General features: G+C 47.1%; 1 protein-coding gene across 2 annotated transcripts in view; it reads left to right on the top strand.

The window, feature by feature from the left end:
- The window catches only part of SPOCK1 (SPARC (osteonectin), cwcv and kazal like domains proteoglycan 1), a 465,949-nt gene that overhangs the window by 328,558 nt on the left and 116,459 nt on the right, over positions 1 to 20,932 (top strand). For both annotated transcript variants that reach the window (XM_028148018.2, XM_054717880.1), the window contains one exon: positions 16,179 to 16,305. In XM_028148018.2, coding sequence (XP_028003819.1) covers positions 16,179 to 16,305 — 127 coding nt within the window. The remainder of the gene's footprint in view (positions 1 to 16,178; positions 16,306 to 20,932) is intronic.

Here is a 20,932-nt window from a genome sequence, read left to right as displayed (position 1 = left end):
GGAGTCTCATTGGCATTCAGGTATATCCAGGTGTAAATAGTGGTTTTCTGGGCGCACCACGTGTCTGTGTTGGAAGCACCAGCACATTCTTGCTGTGTTGAAAGTGTAATCCTCATCTCCCACATCTCCTGGTGACCACAGACTTGCAGTGGCTAAAGCATGGATTTGGAGATGAGACCAATCTGGCCTCCATTATAAGAGTGGCTGCTTCCTAGCCATGTGATCTTAATTAATTACTTTACCTTCCTGAATCTGTACTTCCTCATCTGTAAAATGGGTTTAATGAAAGTATTTACTCCAGCCCTCTTTTGTATTTCCTGGAATACGTCCTCTAGTAATTCTTGCAGAGAGGATTTATGGGCAGTAAATTTTACTAATCCTTGCATAGGGTATTTTGTGTGTATGTTTGTGTGAGAGTTCAATAAGGTAAAGGTATATAAAGCACATAAACTAGTGTCACATAATGATAGTAATCTTCCAATTACTAAAACAGTTATGATTAATAGTTGTTATTATTATCTGATTCATTCTGGAAGGTCAGCCAGAAAACCCCAAAGTTGCATGCTCACTCCAGGTGCCTTGCCCCTCCCCAGTCTGATTGGAAACCTGTGAGGTTTAGCATGAGGATCCCAGTGTCCTTTCTGCTGCCCCTTTTGTGACTCAGGAGGTAAGGACTAAGAAGATGACTCCATTTCTGATAACATTGCCTATTTGTCCATTGGAAAAACAGCCCAAAGAAGAGGCCGATTGAGGAGGCATGCCACTCCATTCATAGCATTTGGGAGGTGGCCTGAACCCGGGAGGCCCTGCAATGGTGTTGGCTGTGGCTGTGGGTCCAGCTTCCCTCCTCTCCCCCTCCGAGCCTGAATTACTCCGCCCGCCATATCAGCCAAATGCATACCTCTTCTTAGGGTCTTGGACACCTTCCCAGATGAAACATCTGTCTTTCCACATTATACTTCAGGGGTCCCCTCTGACCATGGAGACCATGTTGACAACTCTATCTATTCATCAATCAGGGAAGTAATCTTTCTCTCTGAGAAACATCTGTAGGCAATTCCATCAGCCAATCTGGCCTCTGCAGCCGCTCAAGAGGCAAATCCCGCCGCCAGACAGGCAGGAGTGCACACACACACACACAGAGAGAGGCGGCTGGACCAGCCGTGGGCTGATTTTGAGGCTGCAGACTTAGACTGCCTTTGCAAGCAGATTGAGATAAAAGGATGGTGAGCACATCAGGGAGAGAATTTCGTTAGCTTTCCTAGCTGGCGGAGCTGGAGTGAGTGAAGCTAGTGGTTTGGTACACAGGTCTGTGACTACAGAACTCAGGGCAAGCAGTTTGGGGGTGGAACAAGCCAGGCAACCAGCCCTCCCTCTGTGGTGGTTCTCTTTCTTTATCGGGCTTGTGTTTGGTTTTGTCTTTGGTTTCTCCTAGCGGCTTCAGCCAAACTCACATTCTCTTTGGAGACTTTTCTTTGGAAATTCTTTATTACATCTCTTCCTGCCGTTAAGCTTGGGAAAGAGGAATTCCTGGCAGTGTGCTCACCTTTCTGGTTCTCCAAAAGGGGCCGTCCATGCACTAAAGAGCATTGTGAAGTCAGCTTGGAATCGGGAAACCTTCTCTTAAATGACTTTTTTACAATATTGCAATTTTTTATAATGATAGATGATGCTTGTTACAGAAAACATAGAAAAGTAAAAAGAAACAAGAAATAAACCATGGTCATATAGTCTTAAACTAGGAATCAAGACATTTCAACCTATTTCCTTCCATTCATAGTTTTTGCCCAGTGGTTTGTTTCTGTCAAAGCTTGATTATCAGGTGGTGACTATATAAAAATTCATATTGTTATTATTTAATTCTCTTCAGTTAATATTTATAAATGAGTATTTTTATGATTCTACAAACTAATAAATCATAAATATAAGAGCAAAGGCTATAAAACGTTTAGAAGAAAACAAGAGTAAGTAACCTCGGATTTGACAAAGATTTCTTAAATAAGACAAAAACCATGAACTGTAAATGCCAAAATAAAGCGATCAACAAATTAGATATAATCAAAATTAAAAACCTTGACCTTCAAAAGACACTGCTATGAAAGTAGAAAGATAAAGAAAGATAAGACACACTGGGAGGAAATATTGGCGAAACATATGTACAACAAAAGATCTGTGCCTAGAATGTGCGATTAAAACATAGGTCCATTCAAAGACTCACTCATGAATGTCCATAGCAGCTTTATTTGCTGTAGCAAAGAGCTGGAAACAACCCAAATACCCATCAACAGATGAATGGATAAACCAAATGTGGTCTCTCTGTTATAATGGAACACTACTCAGCAATAAAAAGAAGTAGGCTATTGATACCTCTGGCAGCATGAATGAATGTCATAAGTGTGCCGAGTGAAAGGAGACAGACCAATTTTAAAAAGGAGTATATATTCTATGATTTCTATTTACAAGGAAGTCTAGAGAATGCAAGCTAATCTGTGGTGACAGGAAGCCTGTCATTGGTTGTCTGGGGTACCTACACATTCTCTAAGGCTTAATAATGGAAAATGGGTCCTTAGGGAGACAGTTAAATCAAACTCTGGTCTTCGATGCCAAAGATCCCCGTGGAAAATGGGTTAGTTTGGGGAAGAAGAGTTTTTAACACAGCCATATGTTATTTTTACTGACTTGGGTTTTAAAAAATATTCTCCTGGGTCTTCTTAAATAAAACAACCTTATAAGGGACAGAGGGGTGGACAGAAAGTCACACGACCTGCAGAGGGCTCTGCTCTCGGGGATTTGCTGCCAGTCAGGATGGCAAGGTCTGATTTATTGTTCTGTGGGCAAGAGATGGGCCGGGCGGGGGGGGAGGGGGGGAGGACTTCTCCCTACAGAGCGCTAGACATTGATTTTACCTCTCCGTTGCCATTGATTTTTATTTGGAGAATAGAAAATTGAAGCATTTGTTGTAAGCCTTCAGGACAAGCCATATTCTCAAATTCTGCAAGTATATTGTGAATAGAAGGAAAGGATGTCAGGATGGGACTTTCAGTATCTGAGTGTACCCTGGAAAGCCTTCTGGGAACGGTGGGAACTGACCTGTTTTTAAATAAGGAGCCGAAGTCTCCGAGGGCTAGGCCTCTGTAACGGAACGGCTCTTTATCTCCACTTTCTAATTATCTGGAATAACAACGAATTCTCCACACCAGCAAAGAATTCAGATTCAGTGGAGGTTGGTGGTACAGTAGACCAAACTGAGCCCCTTCTGTCTTTTATGTGAACTTGAAAAAAAGAATCAAAGTGTTTGAGGTCAGAGAGAAGTACATCACAGGATGTGCCTCAAATACCAAACTCTCAGAGGATATTTGAAAGGATGATGGCTATTTCATCTCAGTTTTGTTTTACAACAGAGCACTGCCTCCTGCTTTGGGAGCTTTGAATGGGCTGATTATACATACACATACCTGTCTCGGTGTGGAAGACACATGGCCACGTGCCAGATAGGTGATTCCTAGGTGCCTGAATGGCTTTCTGGTGCTTCACAGCTCAAGGCATTGGTAATTTCCTCCGTGTGATCGCGTGCCCGCATCTCCTAGTGAGGTTTTATAATTTTGTAGCTCGCACCCTTTCTCCAAGGGGCTCCTGCATTGCCTTGCATTCTGCTAACCTCTGTGAATCTTCATCTGCCGTGCTGTGAGTCCGAGTGCTAATGAGGGTTTGATGCTATTTCTAGGCTGTGTGTGGAGGTTCAGATTGGGGTTGGACCCCACTTTTGAATCAGTCCCCTTTATAAGCAGAAAAATCATCACCGTGGTCTCTTTTACCAATACCTGCCCCTGGGCACTGTGGAAAACAAAGGGAGGGTCGGTGATTCAAGAGGTGCCACTTACTGACCACCCACCGTGTTAGGCAGGAGGGGTCTTCTGACTTTCCACAACAGTTAAGTCTGCATTATGATCCCCGTTTTTTCAGATGAGGCTATTGAGGTCCTTAAAACACTCCCGGATGCACAGGACAAACAAGTAAAGGGCAGATCTGGAACCAAAATGGAGGCATGCCACTCAGCCTCCCTGCCTTTGGGAGTCCTGGGCACGAGCTCTCACTGGCTGGTTTAGTGTTCCCTGCCCTGCTGAAGCCCCCCAGCCACTGGCCACTGGGCTCCTGGTTCTAGGGCGCCACTGCACACAGGCCTGGGCCCCTCCCACCCAGCTCCTGCTCCTTAGGGAACAGTGCGGGGGGGCGGGGGGGCCTGGGTAGTAAACCTGTCTCCTCCTTTCTGTGCCAAAGCAATAATTCTGGTTCATTATTCCCCTTTGAGGGTGTTTTTTCTTTTTAAAGCAACCATTCAAACCACATGTCACTTAAACATAGAGTGTTTAATTACGTTAAACTGCACCTTTATTTTTTTAAACAAGGAAGCACTATATGTATCTGCCTGCAAGGACCCAGCTGCTACTGGGGCTCACTCAGCAGGATTTCTTAACTCCAGCAAGCCATTACTTTCTCTGTTCCTTTGTTTTTTTCTGAAACTGAGGGTATTGATTAGAGAATCTTGATGACAAGAGCAGCAGAGAGTAAAAAGCAATTCATAATGGAGATGGGAATAATTGTGTGGAATTTTTAGTCCCGTGGAGCAGGGGCAGAGTGAGAGGCAGATCCTACATTGTGAGGCAAACTTACTAGGCAAGTTTTGCAAATGCCTTGAAAACTATATCAAAATCATGCCTGCCGGTAAAATTTACCAGATCCATATCTTGCCTGCCTTGTTTTTCTTTTCTTTCTTTATTTAAAAACAAACAAACAGACAAGCAAAAACTGAGGAGGTCTCTCAGTAAGTCTAATGGCCTTCTGCCCCGACTGGGCAGTTTCTGGGTGTGGCTCCCCAGGACCGAGCCTCTGCCCTCCCCGAGCCCTCTCCTGCACCCCTCCAGGCTGTCATCTCCCCCTTCCCAGGCTGCACTGCTGAAGAAGGCCCCCCACAGAGGGGGTTCCCATTTCCAATGGACCCCAGAGGACTGGACCATTGTCTTTTTTTGAGCCATGTTCTATCTGCAGGAGATTGAGTTGTTATGGTGCAATTCCCAGAACGTACGTGTGCCCAGGTGCCAAGGTGCAGGGAGCTAGAAAACCAGGTGTCTGTGGGCTGGGAGTGGCTGTTTCCAGGGCCTGGGACTGACTTAGCACCCTCCCTGAACTCTGGAAAGTGCTGAGTATGGGCCCTGCTCAGTGGTTCTGCCCACAGTGACAGGGCTGCTGTGGCTCTGTTTGTAGATTTCTTGCATATTAAGGGATGTAAGAGGCATCAGATTTCATTGGATTAGGAAGAGGAGGTTGAGGTGGATGTGCCAGTTTTGAAGAGAAAATCACTAGGGTCATTTCCACCAGGGCTCAGGGCTGGCTGGGTAGCACACAGGTGTGAATCATTATGTTAGCACACCCATCCCTGAACAGTAAGAAACACTCACACTCAAGCCTCCCTGCAACTCACTGAAGAGAGTAAGGTGCCTACACATTCTAGGAGGAAGTCAGAGCATCCGAGGTCCAGGTGGAGCAAGGCCCATGTGCTCACGAAACACATCATCATCTTTTACTAAAGTGATCAGATTGTATTTTCCCTCTTTCACTGACTTCTGTTTTAATTTTTCGAAACCTCTTTCCTTGGCCTTTGTTATTAATAAATCTACTGTGGCCTGCTTTCGGCTCTGCCTAAACTCATTAAGATCCCAACACTCAGGGTTTCATTTTATATCAGATTAATTCAACCAATGAACCGTGAAAGGCATTCTTTATGGGTAGCAGGCCCCACAGTAGGGCCCATTTGGGGCACTGACCAGGCGGGTTCTGGGGCCAGAAAATGGACTCAGGATGATTTAGACGGACATCCAAGGCTATCTTTAGAGTACTTTTGTTTTAAATGGCATGTTCTTAAACTAATGCCCTGCCTTTAATGTTCCTCCTAGAGAGAGTGGGCAGAGGGCAAGGCCTTCACACACACAGGGACAGCAGAGATGAAAGTTAATTAGTTTGGGGACCTTGGTACCTTTCCGAGGCATTCTCTTAAATGACAATGTCCGTGAGCACACAGAAAGGGATGTGGCTCTTAACTGAGGAGTGAGAGGCCTCCTCCGGCTGCCTTGGCCGTGACTCTGCCTCAGCTGGAGGGGCTGGTGTGTCCTGCTGCCCGACTGGGCAGTTTCTGGGTGTGGCTCCCCAGGGTGTGCCAACCCCCCTTTACCTGAGGGGGCGGGGAACCTGGCTCAAGCCGCACATGTCATCTGTTTCATTGACCCCTGAATCTCAGAGCTGAAGGTCTGTGTTGCTCAGAATGCCGCAGAATGGCCTTTGAATCTGCCTTCAGGAGGAGGAAGGAAAAGGACACATGCCGGGCACCTCTCTCCTGGCCATGGGACACCGTGTTCCACTGCTCCCCTGCAGCGTCTCTGAGACCGGCTAAATCCCCTCCCGCTCCATGAAGGACACTTGCAGCCTCCAGATCTCTTCTCTCTGAGGCCTAACTCCTCTGCCCTGTGGCCATGGGACTGGCCCCTCCTGCCCTTCACACTAAGACATAACAGGACTGCCTGTAGCCAGAACAGGACCACTCAGCCCGGAGGAAGTCTGGGAGGGCAGCGGGCAGAATTCTTATGGACCCATCTTCTCTGTCCAGGGGAGAACCCCGGTGCAGAGGGGCTGGGTGATGAGCTGCCCCCTTGGGCTCGCAGCTGCTGTCTCCGTGTGTGAGTATACCTGAGGAATATACCTGCAAACTGACCAGAACATGCGGGGGTGACATTTGATGCCCTACTAATCTACTTATTCTCCGACTTAAGCAGTTTCCCCATGTGCCTTTTTACTCCCACTTCTGTGATGGGGCAGAGTTGGTGAGCTGCTCTAACCGGCTCTGTTGCTTACTTACGGACCTTCAGCGGTATATCCAAACACTGCTTCAGAGCAGCTCCCAGAGCCATGCCGGGTGGGCATCTGCAGATGGGGGTTGGGAAGTGGAGCGGTGCTCCCTGCCGGGTGCTGCTGATGGGCGCATATGTTGGCACAGCATTTCTGGCGGGCATTTTTGCCTCATTGGCACCGTGACTCCATTTTGGAGAATCTGTCCCAGGGGAGTGAATACCGATGCCCAGAAAGACTTATGTGTCAGGACGTTCAGTGCACTTGATCACTACTAAGAAATGGGAACTCCCTCCACAGGACACACCCACAGGAGAATGCCTGCACAGAGCACAGCGTGCCTTCTGTGGAGCCCCCTCCTCGGGGACGAGGCTTGGACTCGCAGCACTGGGCGAGCCAGCGCCCTTATGTTGAGTCAGAAGGTTTTCTGTGGGTAACTTCTACACATTGGTCCTTGGCCTGGCCCAGAAAGTTCCCCCCAGTGAAGGCACAGAGGGGAGCGGGACCTTCTCTCCTCCAACACTGAGTGTGAAGGAAGAGTCCTGAGCAGGGAAGAGGCAGGATGCGATGTGGCTGCACTGCCTTCGGCACTGCTGCTGCTGAAAGGCCCAGGGTTGATGGCTTGTGGGTGTTGGTTTCAGCTGCAGCTCCTGGAATGCCGTGTCTCTGTCAGCCCTCCACTTGTCTCTGGACTGTCCTGGGAGCAGCGCTGTCCCGACGCTGTCTGTGTACTTCTGCTTCACATTGCTGGCTTGTCTCCCTAAAGGAGATCGCGTGCAGCCCTCCCAGAATGGGCGCTTTGCTGCTGGTGACTAGAAAACAAATGTGGCTCTTTTTTCTCTCATGCACACATCCCATAATAATTAATGGACCCCCCAGCCATGCAAGCACATGTTTTCTCAGATTATAGCAGCCGAGCCCCTGGTGGAAAGGCATGTGCTGGCTCTCAGCCCCGTGTGTGCTCCTGAGCTTACACACAATTAGCCGGAGGCTGTGTTAGCAAAACCCTCAGTCTTCCAGCCCTCCTGGGAAGAGGCAGGAATTTGAATACTCTGGAGGGAGGCGAGATGAAATTCTTAGTGTTGGGCTTGCTTGATTATCATTTGCTTTTTCCCCCAATTAGCATGTCTATTGTTAATTCTTTCAAGGTCTCAGGGTTACAAAGGGACCTTCTTTCTTGGGCTAGAAAACAAAGATGAAGCAAGAACCCAAGCAGGGATGCCAAAGATCAGTGGGCAATAGTAACAGTGTCTTTCCTGGCCTCTTTTAGGAAGTAATGGATTTTAAAACAGAGTACACTGCTTTCCATTATCCTCAGGGAGTGAAAAAAGGAAGCTCCACTGTTCACTAGCATTTCCCTAATAGCTTGCTATTACACTGCTGGCTTGGCACTTTCCCTTAACAAAGTGGAATTCTAGTTGGTGTGTGTATGTGTGTGCAGACTGTTTTCACATGTGGCCCGGTGGCCATGCTCATTCCACCAGCTGAACTTTGGGAGCCTCTGGTGCCATTGGCCTGATCTGTCACTCTCTTAATGGAAGGTGACTGAGAAGGACACAGAGTCTCCAACCAGTTAGTGGAATTTACATAATCACATCAGCCTGCTAATCTTCATGGGCTGGTCAGGGAACACGGAGAGCTCTGTGAGTTGAGGCCTGAAGTCAGTTTGGGTAGGATCCCTGGACATATATATCTCATTTCAAGTATCAGGAAACCTAGATTCAAGTAATGTTCAGAAATGCGTGCGACACTGAAGAGCTGGGCCTGTGGTCTGGCAAGTTCATGTCCTTGTCCTTTGCCCATTGACCACATAGCTTTTCAATGTAAAATGGTTTAGGGCAGTGGTCGGCAAACTCATTAGTAAACAGAGCCAAATATCAACAGTACAACGATTGAAATTTCTTTTGAGAGCCAAATTTTTTAAAGTTAAACTTCTTCTAACGCCACTTCTTCAAAATAGACTCTTCCAGGCTGTGGTATTTTGTGGAAGAGCCACACTCAAGGGGCCAAAGAGCCGCATGTGGCTCGCCAGCCGCAGTTTGCTGACCCACGGGTTTAGGGGATCCTGAAATTAATAGCAGCTCTCTTGCCATGTAGAGATTTTCTTGGATAACTTTGCCATCTATGAGAATTTCTGGTGTCTCAATATGTGAATATGAATAAAAACAGTTTAGGTAACATCATCTACCCTGAATAAATTCAGCCACTCAGAGTAATATGATCATATGCTTAGGAATAATTGTTCTATGTAATGTAGGCCATACATAGGAAGCACATTTCATACAGCGCTACTAGCATTCTTTACCTAATTTCTGGCACATAATAGGTACTTAATAAGTGTTTGTTGAAATACAGAGATTATCGCTAGAATCCTAACCACATTTGGATTATTTAGACGTTCTGTTTTGATAGCTTTGCTTAAACAGACCCTCAAAATATAGTTACATGGAAATTTAGTTCCAATTGGTTGATCTGACCCCTCTGTCTTCAATGAAACCTGTGAGGATTGGTTGGAGAGCTCTTCTCTGGGTGGACTCTCCTCTTTCCAGCCCCGTTCCTGTGCCCAGGAGGTCTTTCTTCTGTTCCAGTCACTGTGGCTTCATAAGCACTACAGGAGAAACAGGGCCTGGCACACAGCTGTGGGTGGGGTGACATGCATTTCTTTAAAAATTCTGAAAATGCATTTTTTATTAGACTTTAATAAATGAGTCCAGCAATATATGGCCGTAAGAGAGTTAAATGATAGAGACACACAGTGTCACAAAGCGGAAGTTCCCTTTCTCATAGCCTCAGTCCTGCTTCACCGAGGGTGCCTTCCATGTTTGGTGTGTGCCTTCTTCATCCTTTCCAACTCATTACACATGCGCACACAGGGCTTCTGGAAACTCTCACCTGACCATTGCATCCTCTCATCTGTGAAGAGTGGGTGCTTCCCCAGCTGACTTGGCCATTGCCCAGCTTTGGTGAAAGGCGGTCACGAGGCTCAAGTTGAAATGAACGTTAAGTCTGCAGGTTGACGTTCCCTGACATTCCCATACAACAAAGATGTTCATGCTCTAGGAATTGCATTCATACTTGGCACATATCTTTTTGGTGGCCCCAATTCTTCCTAAAAATTTAAAAACATGCACTTGTCCTATGGGTTTGAAGGTGCTTTAGAAACCTGGCTTGCCAATAGTTGAGAAGCATGTCTGAGGGCTTTCTGGTCCCTTCTGATATGTTTGAGCCTTAACCTGGAACACATCGTGAGCCTCACCCTCCTGACCTGGGGCGGGTCTGACGGCGTGAAGCCACATGAAGATGCTGGCTTTCCTGTGGTTGAAATGCCACCTCTAATCAGTGGATGAGTTAGTATTCCACCCTGAGAACTGGGGCCAACCTTGGGAGTGTGTCCTCTCCCATCCCCATAGGTCTGCTTTGCTCATGAAGTCTGAGGAGTAAATGAGACACTTAGTGTAAAGAGCTTAAAACAATGCCTGGAACATGGTTAAGAGCTCAAAACGTGTTTGTTGTTATTGGTGGTAGTAATAGTACTACTATCAGCAGAATAGGTAAGTCCTCAATACAAGTTTAGCTGCTATTATCATTATTACGTATTTTTCCTTTGAAATTCCAAGCTTCTCTAGACAATGTGTCTCATCCCAGCTGCGTGCCCAGAAGCAATGAGGACACTCCTGGGAACTGCATGGAAAACAGTGGCTCTTTCTCGAGATGTTCTCTAATAAACATCTGTTTGTTAGGAAAGTTGGACTCTCTTTGGACAGGATCTCGTGTCTGGGACCTTCATTTGGAAAAGGAAGGAGTCATGAGCCTATAGCTACCAGGATGGAGAATGTCTCACGTGGGAGTTTGTCTCTCATCAAAGCAGCTTTTGTAAATGACAGAGGCCATTATGCTCTTCCTGTGTAATTTTATGACTTAGTATAATGATTCTAATAACCCTAACAACAGAGGAATTATAGCATCATTTTACTATTCCAATGGCTAACATGTTTTTCATTTCAATTAACATTCATTATTTTGTCTCCAGTTCAAAAGAGCCACCATGTCAACTAAGTATCTCCCATCCTTGTTTTAGAGCAATTACTTCTGATTTTGCAAACAAATTCCATCTTGTTTTTGAATGGACAGCTTGATCCTAACAGGCAAATAGCATGCAGATCATGCTGGCTGCCAGCAGACGGCACTGTGGGTGCAGGAGAGAGTTCTTGGGTGGGTTCTCCCTGCCTCTGAGCTGAGAGAGCAGAGCGGGTCCTGGGACTGGTGACAGAAGCTGGGTTTTTCCTCCTGGAAATGGGGATGATATGAGCATTGCATGTGAGGAATCAGAGGTGTGTTTAGGGCACTTGGACTGTCATGCAGTGGTCACACAAAACAGCTGGAATGCTGCTGTTGCTATTCATGATCTGGAATCACTCTGCTCTTTCACCAGCTGTTCATGTGCAGAGAAAACTGTCCTATTTAAACTTACCCAAACATGTTAGAATGTCCAATGTATTGAGTAAAATGAAAGGCCCTTCTTCAATAAATGAAGGGGGAAAGTCAATAATTCTACTATATATATACTCTTTGCAGCTTCAGCCCCACCACATCATTAAATATTGTTGACACAGATTAATTTCATCCTGTGAGATTAATGTCAGGGAATTTACACATGCATATGTATTCATTACTGGAAAAATTGCTCTGACATCTCTGTCCTGCCACCGTTTTGCTGTGGGCCCTGACTGTGGTCCTACTCTGCCCACGGCCAAGCAAAATACTGGGTCACAACTGATGTCATCAAAGACTCTCTTGATGGGAAGAGGTAGGCTGTGGGTCTTGCCCTGGTGGGTGAGAGTAGGAGCTCTGAGTGAGGAGTGGCAGGGTCCAGTGGAGACAAGAACAGGAAACACTGCTGTGTGGGCTTGAAGGTTCACGCTGACAAGTCCAGGAACGAGGACAGACGCACCTTGGGAAGAGCGGTCATGATCTGGTCAGTCTTGCTTGTTGCTGTTGCCATCTTATTAGCGTGTGTGTTGTCCAATCTGCTGCCAGTGATGAATTGCTCCTGTAAATAAAATGAATATTAATGCATTTATTTGCGTACTATACTTTGTAAGAATCCTCTGTGTGGTGCTCCAAGAGAACAGTGTTAGAACAGAGTAAGTCTTTAAATTGACAATATCAACATGTGATTCTGTGCAATGCTGTTACCTTGCTAGGAAATCCAAATGTCACATTATTTGAGTACGATCCAATAACGCTTGCTGACAATTTCCAGGGTTTGACTTCTCACTCTAGGCTACATTTCTTTATAAATACTTCTAAGTGCAATATTGGTTATAAAGACATAAATAAAAGGTTGTGAAGAATGCAGAAAAACTTATTATTTCAGTAATTCTTTGGAATTCCGGGGAATTCAGATTTCTTATTCTTGAATACAAAAACATTAGTGCCTGTTGGCAGTTTGGAACCTGCAGCTTTGGAGGCATCCTGATGTCTGGGGTGCAGGGAAGGCTCCGTCAGCTCTGGGATGCATGGGGGAGCCCCTCTACCACTTCTCAGTTGTCTTTAGAATCTTTGCTAATGGTTGTTTTAAGTCTGAGTTAGGATTTCTGGAAACAAGAGCCTGTTGAATTCTTGTTACTTAACATTCTATTTTTGCCCTCTAGTCAGTGCTAATGATTTGCAGAAATGAAAGGAGAAGTTCTAAAGTCTAAGTGAATAAATTCACTTATTTCACTGAGCAAAGCCATGTGTCTCAAGGGTCAGTCTTGTTTCCAAGAAACAGGGGCACAAAAACGATTATGGCCCAGCTGCTACCTTTGAGAAGTGCACAGTATATTGATGAAAATAGACATGAAAAGAACTGCTTTGTGCTGTAGTGAATGTCACAGTTGGGTCTGAACGTGGTGCACTGTTGAACAAATAATGTCATGGTTAATTCTACTTGGGATAGGGCTCACAGGAGCAGGAGAGATTGCGTGGAAGACAGTCGATTTGAAACTAGAACAAGGGACAGGCTTTGCTATGCAGATAGAGAACATTTGCTGAGTTATATAGACTTGAATTTGCATGTCACGTGTAAGAGACATATAAGTGGTTGATACTTCACTCTTCATTGACTCAAGTGTGCGTATGTCTCTGTGTGTATTTGTGTGTGTGTGTGTGTGTGTGTGTGTGTGTGTGTGTGTGTGCTGGAGAACAAGGCAGAGCATTCAATGACCCTACAAAAGTAGGCTCAGTCAGTTTAACACCAAAATTAGGAGCTTAGCCTATGCTCCAGGAGCTGGGGAGAAGATGAAGGTTTTGAGCGTGGGAGTCACATTAACAGATTTGCGTTTAAGAATCATCACTCTGCTTCACAATCATAGATGCTGGTTATTTTGGTAGACTTTTAAAGAAGATTGAGAATAAGCAGCTGAGCCAAAGAGAATAAGAAATGCCGGTGATCGTTGATTGTCTTCTCTCCATCTTGGGGAGTGGGTCGGTTGGGATTTCTGTGCAGTGCTGTCAGCAGGGTGGGAGGTGTGGCTGCTCCCAGCACCAGCCAGGCTGGGGTGGAGTTAGGGCTCCATGGCTGATGGAATGGATGGCGGAACCTTCCTTCCAGACCAAATTGTTTGTGTCACTCCCACTGATGAATGTCTGTGACATTGGGAATAGCAATCCCATCAAGATACTTTTATCGGATTTCACTCTTCATTGACTCAAGAAGTGAAATATCTTAGAGTCAGAAGGCTGAGTCCCTTGCCTCAACTGGGTTGGTTATTTTTTATGGTTCACACTGAATTGTGGAGATTAGAATATATACATAATAACCAGGGAAGTTGTACTCCATGGGCTCACGTGTACTTGATTATAATGTTACATAACTTGACCTCTAGACAGAGACCACAAGTTTGGTTGCCATCTCTACTAGGGTTCTAGTGAGGTAAGGAACACCTGGGTTTGCCCGGCTAGAGCAGTTATGCTTGTTTTATTAAATCTGGGCAAATTCCGAATGGCTTGGCCTTTGTACTTCTAGTTCTCAAGGCATCATAGGAGATTGTCAAGCATGATTCCTCTGGCATAGTTCACAAACACTTGACCTTGGATATGGGAGCTTATTGCTCTGCTGGTGTAGTGCCAGGACAGTGTTTCAAAAAGCTTACTTACAAAATGGAGTCCTGGTGGTGAAAGTACAGATGCCAAAATAGGGAGTTAACCGTCTCAAAGGGCCTTGACCGGTGTGGCTCAATTGGTTGAGCACTGAACCAATTTGTCCTGTGCACTGAAAGATTGCTGGTTCAATTCCTGGTCAGGGCACATGCCCAGGTTGTGGGCTTGATCCCTGGTGGGAAGCATGTAGGAGGCAACCGATCGATGTTCACTCTTTCACTCTCACATTTCTCTCTTTCTCTCTCTCTCTCTCTCTCTCTCTCTCTCTCTCTCTCTCTCTCTCCCTCCCTCCCTCCCTCTTCCTCTCTCGCTCAAAATCTTTTTAAACTCTTAAAAAGAAACAGTCCCAGAGGAGCACAGTCATTTCCAGGATACCTTCAGTCTGACAAATATCTAGAAAGTAACTTTGCCATATTTCGTGTGATACCAGGCAAGTCACTCCCCAGCTATGTCTCTGATTCTTCAGGTATAAAATACAGTATCTGCACTGGATTAGTTTTAAGGTATTTTCTGGTCCCAACAGGCTGTGATTTGGTCATTAACTGCTGAGTAGCCACACAGGGTCAGCACTCAGGGACCCTCCCACTCACCCAACAGGGATATATTGAGTATCCAGGATGTACCAGGCCCACTAGTAAGCATTGACCAGTAAACTTAATGGTGAGGTTCAGGTCCAAGACAGGGATGACCTGTCATTAACTGGTGATTAATAGCTGGTTCCATCTTTCCTCCAAGCTGTTGGCTCAGCGTCCACCTCTCTCTCTACTGCCTTTGGCTAAGCTCCTTCAGGCGTCTTTCCTCCGGGGCATCATTGCACGTGCCTATGTCTGCTCCAGCAAAGCTGCCCCCTCTTTGGACTTTATAGCCCCTTCCTGGGAGTTCATAACAAGAATTGCTTCAGCTGTGGACTTATAGCTCGGGACCGACCCAGGAGAGGGCTGCTAGACGCCACAGCTTCTGCCTGTATTTCTGATTCATTATCCATGTCAGACAATCTGCTGTGAGAATGATGACAAATGTGTGGTGTTCTGCCGAGGGAATCGTGTCCTCTAAGATTAACCTATGCTGACAGCCTACTTGGCTGCTGCTCGGAGTCCCATCACCCACCCTGCCTTCTTCAGTAGTCCAGAACAAACCTGAAAGTCTACATAGTGTTTGGCAAAGGATAATAGGAAACCTCATATCCATTTAGAAATGCAAATAATGGATGTATTTATTTCAGACAGAGAGGTGTTTTCTAACTCCAGAGCCCAAGCGTTAACAGTCAATCAGGACTATCAATGTAAAGCACTTCAAGGGCACAGTCATAGCCTGACAGTCCACAGACACTTGTCCTCTACCCAGAACACAGGCCCACAGTGATGAGAGTCACTCCTAGCAGTTTGCTGGGAGAGCAGCTTCAGGTAAGAGAACCAGGGTGGCAGTTCCTGCAGCCTTTCTTCCAGGGGTTTGTGATAAGGGATGGGGTTCCTTCCATGGACACAAGCCATCCTACTAGCGCCATGTATCATTATGACAAAGGTGAGGATGCGGAGACTGGAACTGGCATGAAAGACTAGAATTCTGGTTATTTTTGTAGTTGAAAGTGACATCATCTCAGAGCCTCTATCAAATGGCAGATTGGAAGCTGGACTAAAATTGCTTCAAAATGTATCCAGAGATGGTTTTCCTCAGCTGTGATGAAGTCATTGGTTGCGTTTGGAGATGCATTTTTAGCGGAGATGCTTGCTGAGTCACCTGCGTGTCATCCCACTCGAAAGCTGCTGGTCAGCCCCGGAGGAGTCCGAGGCTTTGGGTGCTGTTTCCAGGCACCTGTGATACGCCCTGCACTGGGGGCTGGTGGCGGATGGAACCACACTCCTTCCTTGTTCTTTGCAATGTATTGCGAGTGGCTTTTCACATCAGGAAGTGATGTTTTACCACATTTTAATGGCCACATCGCCTTCCCGGTCCATCTGGTGGGTTGAACCTAGGCTTTTGGAGCAGTCTCCTGCCCCCACCGGTGAGTTGGAACAAATGGAGGTGCTGGCTGCTTGACCAGCCCTTTTAGTTATTTGGCCTTTATCCAGGTACTTGGAGGAGAGAGCCATGGGTAAGGGAGCTTTCATTTACTTATCTCCTCTTTTTTCCACCCTCAGGCAAAAGAAGGGGACCGTGGCCCACAAACACTGGGCGGGACCTTCGAATCTGGTCAAGTGCAAGCCCTGCCCCATGGCACAGTCGGCCATGGTCTGTGGCTCCGATGGCCACACCTACACATCCAAGGTCAGTCACCTTTGTCTCCTGTTGTGAGAAATACTCCATGTCTGCTGGTTCTGACAGGTCTCCGCGCCCAGACTGGCCCCGCCGTGTGAAGCTCCGTGCAACGTGGGGCCCTGTCCTTTAGAGGCTTCTGCGTAAACAGACTGTCAAAGAGACAAGTGAGATAGCAATGTTACCTCCTATGTCCTGGTGTGAGGGAGACGGGGTCAAGGGCCAAGGGGAAGGGGATTCTGAGAGTGGATGTGATCCTGAGGTTAATCCAGGGGAGCTTCCTGGAAAAGGTGAGAGAGAGCAAGCTGTGCCAAAGATGCAAGTCATGCATCTCGGCTGATGAGAGCAAAGACATGAGGGCAGCCCAGGATGCTGCCCAGAGGACAGCACGGTGACGGGAGGAGTGTGACGTCAGCACACCCTTCCCCTGCGTCTCTTGCACATCTACGTGGCATCCAGCCCTGCATCAGGCCCCGGGGCTCCGGCCATTGTTCCTTTCTCAGAACCTCAGGGGCTTGCAGTCTAATGGGGAGGGCAAGTGTGGGACAGGTCATTGTAACTCAGACCTTTGGAAACAAAAGGTGGTTTCATAGAAAAGGGAACTGGGGGTCCAGTGGATCTATTTGTTCTTCTGGGAAGGACGGGGAAAGTCTCACAGACGAGGGGCATTTCATTTGGGCTCCAGCAATAGGCCCTCCAAGCAGCTGGGGAAAGGGATGTTATCAGGAGAAAGGAGGAAGGAAGCAACACTTCCTTCTCAGAACTTCAGACTCTCTCCTTGGGGTAAAGTTGTCCGTTTGTGTGGGGAATGGGTAGTCTCACTGGGATACTGAGTTAAAGAAAAGGAAACTACAGAATGGACAAGAGTTTGCTTATTTGTTCTCGTATTCAACAAACATAAGTCAGCACCGCCTTAGTGCCCCACACCGTGCGAGGCAGGAGGAGTTGGTGTATGGGTGTCTCTGGCCCCAGCCTCACCACTGTTCTCTCTCCTCCTGTTTCCCTGTGTGAGGTTCCCTTGCTGAATGGACTCTAAGGCTAGGGAGAGTTGCTACAGGAGACACCCTGGTCACTTATGGCCACACCACCATGTGGTTCCTGGGCTCAGGGATGCAGGCCATTTTGCGGGGCCCCCTTCTGTCCTGACCCACTGCCCACACAGCTGACAGCATTGTTCTCTGTGACCCCATCCCCATCCCCACCCTGGTGCACCCTCCTGCCTGCTGCCCTCGCAGGCTTATTTCCAGGCTGGGCCATGCTTTCCTACAGATTTTGTGTTGCACAGGTCAAATATCTGTAGAGTTTTATCCTCGCAGATTTCCACATTTTTCTAACCAAAGGGAATGTATTTAACCAAACAGGCATCCATTGAAGGGATGTATCTTTGTACCCACCCATGTAATCTGCTTTAGGACCCCCCACTCTACACACATACGCACACACACACACACACACCTTCCCCCACTCTCCCTGACCTCTAGTAGAATCGAAATTTGAAAGTTTGTAAAAATGGGGCTTTCTTCTGACCATATAACCCTTTTGGAATAGTTGATTTACGAGGGGCATTGACTGGATTTACAGGGGGCATTGATGAATCAGTTCTGTCCCCCACTCCAAAGACAGATCAGGCCACCATTGCCTCTCACCTGCAGCCCAGCTCCCAGGGGTGCACAGCCTCCTGGGGCCGCTGCTGAAGTGCAGTGATGATGCAGCAGGGCTGGCATGCGGCCTGAGAGCCTGCATTTCTAACGCACTCTAGGCGATGTCCATGCTGCTGATCCAGGAACTACACTGGGTAGGGAGCACTTCAGTTTTCACAGGTGCCTCCTAATAAATCTATTTATCTCTAGTTTGTCCTTCCCCTGTCCCCAAAGTCCATTTCCACATGATCGAAGGGGCTGTGTAATTCTGTAATAAATGTCTGTCATGTGTCTCCCCCACTTAACATGCTTGGATGGCTTTCCTCTTGCTGCTAGAACTAAGCAGACCCTTTGTCGTTACTAACAAAGCCCTTGAGCCTGTGGCCTTTTTATTCCATAATCACTTACCATAGAAAAACCCTTCCTTCATTTGTTCAGTAGTGAGTACTTAGAGTTGTTCCGGGCACTGTGCAGACCATGGCGAGGTTCAGTGGGAATGAGACAGACACCGTCGGAGGTTATCGTCTGGTAGAGGAGACACAAAAGATAAGTCAGCAAACAAGCAAGTGTGTAATTTCAAATTTGGGTTAGTTTTGAAAAGGAAATGAGCATGGCACTGAGAGTGAGAGCAAGAGAGGCCTGCATTATAGGGAATGGTGAGGGAAGGCCTCTGGGGGGGGGGGGGAGGGGCAAGAATGTTCCAGATAGAGAAATAGCATGAGTCAATGCTCTCAGGCAGGATGATATTCTTGAAGAACTGAGAGGATGCCCACGTGACTAACAGTGAGGCTCTGGAGAGGCACATGAGGTGAGGGTGGACAGGGAGGAGACATTTAGCCAAAGCTGAAGGGTGAGCAGACAGTTGAGCAATGCCAGGCTCATGGAACATTTGTTACTGTATAAGTGCCTTCTTGACCATGTCTGCCTTAAGAACGCGAGATCCTAGAGGAAGACACCATGTCAGTTACCACCTTAACCAGACACAGGACACAGTACATAGTGGGTGCTTCACAAGACACAGCGCACAGTGGGTGCTTAATAAGATCATGGACAAGACTGGACCACCAGGGACACTAGCTGAGAAGAAAAAGAAAGATTCTGGTCTGTGAAACCCATTAGGGATTTGAGTGAACGGACTGATGAGAGCTTAGCGATTGAGAAAAATTAGCCATCCCCATCAAGGAGCCAAGTTGCTTAGCTAAACACCCAGCCTGGGGTTCGGGCAGAGTCAGAGGCTCCTTGCAGTGGTTCTCTCTGTGAAGATCCAGCATGTGCTGCTCAAATTATTCCCTCCAGCTCCGGAGTAAACTGTCTGATCCTCGAGCCTGTGATTGGGGACGAGCCATGAAATGTCAGTGAGTGATGAGGGCTGTTTGGGCAAGCGGCATGTCACGCATCAAGCCCCAGCAAAGTCCTGTCCACTTGCCTGTCCCTCGTTCACAGAAGGAACTTAGAATGCCAGCGCCCCATGGCCCCTGAGCTACAAGGAGCAGTGGTAACCCATCAGACATGGAGCCCATCAGATGTGGAACCCATCAGACGTGGAACCCATCAGCTGTGGCTTCAAATGCTGTCAGTTGCCCAGGGAATGTCTTTGGAAAGTCTCACAGGTCAGGGCCCCTTGCAGTCTGGGCTGGAAAGTTGGCTTTTTGTGTTTGAGAGGCTGCTATTTGCAGATACTGTTAAATGGCTTGTGTAAGAGGCAGGTCAGGATGTGGAAGAGTCCTTTGCAGTGACTCCTGAATCTTTCGAAGAGCAGTGACTTCCAGACACCACTGGGCAGAGCCCTCGAAGGCCCTCCCTGCATAGCCTGCTGTTCCTCTAGTGTCCTTGAATTCCTACACCAGCCTGAGTCCTCAGATTCCAAGACCTGCTCACCGTCTGTTCCTGGAGCAAAAGAAGAGACCTAAAGCCTTCTCACCAGAAACTGTAGTGTCCTTCTCCTCGTTCTCCATACGGGTGTACTGAGGCCCAAAGAGCCAAAGACAGTGGCAGGGTTTGACATCCATATCTCCTGTCTGGATCTCACCCACTTCTGTTTGAAGTTAAAAGGTGGGGGAGGGTGGTAGAGGGAAGGCATTGCAGTGGAAAATGCTGTTGGTGTTGGGTTTTGGCATTAGTCTCCTAGTTTCTGTCTTTTATGAACTTCTAGAAGGTTAGCATTCTCTTTTACCTAAAGTAATGAATCAAATGCGACTTGATCAAAAGGCATCCACTGACTGCTCAAGACCTCGGAAGCCCGGGGCAATTCTAACTCCCATGGCATTCAACGTGGCTTCCTTCCAAGGGGAAGTGTTTCTATCTGGTTGTGTTTCTTATTGGGTGATTTCGTTATTGCCCCTTAATCCATGACCACTTAGTTATGGAAGTTTAAGGGGACAGTTTAATCTCACAGACAAAGCTTTTGAGGACCACCAGTCAGTGGTCAGTTAAAAGAGTAAATGAGTTAACTATCAATGAACAAATACCTTTCCATCCTCTGCAGTTAGGGCCTTTTCTGTGTCAGTGGGGCCAGGAAGCAAAGGACAGATGAGACCATGACGCATGGTGATTTGATATTATGTCAGATTCACAAGAGTTAGTGTTGGCAGAAGTATATTGCAGCCCAGTCCCATCAGCAAGGACCTGGCGCCTGTAATAAATGATCATAGTTCCCAGACGACGTGTTTGACCTTTCACAGATGGTCCAGAGGCCGCGGGAGCATCATCAAGAGCAGGAGGGAGCCTGAGCCCCAGCTCTGTCCTTGATGCCACTCTTTGTCCTTGGGTCTCATCAGACTAGCTTTCCTTCTGCTCCTAGAACTGGGGGATGTGTTTAGGACCCTCGGTCAGTACCAGGGTTCTTCCAGGGCCGGCACCAGCCACCATTCAGAGCCCTGTGACTCCCCCAGGACAAGAGGTAAAGTGGATCAGAATGCACAGTCTGAGATGAAGGAGTATAAGATGTTACATGGCAATAAATGTTTATTGAGACTCTATAAAGTATAACCCATAAAAGA

This window comes from Eptesicus fuscus, chromosome 6, assembly GCF_027574615.1.
Source record: "Eptesicus fuscus isolate TK198812 chromosome 6, DD_ASM_mEF_20220401, whole genome shotgun sequence".
Taxonomy (NCBI): Eukaryota; Metazoa; Chordata; class Mammalia; order Chiroptera; family Vespertilionidae; genus Eptesicus; species Eptesicus fuscus.
This window is presented reverse-complemented; position numbering and strand designations above follow the sequence as displayed.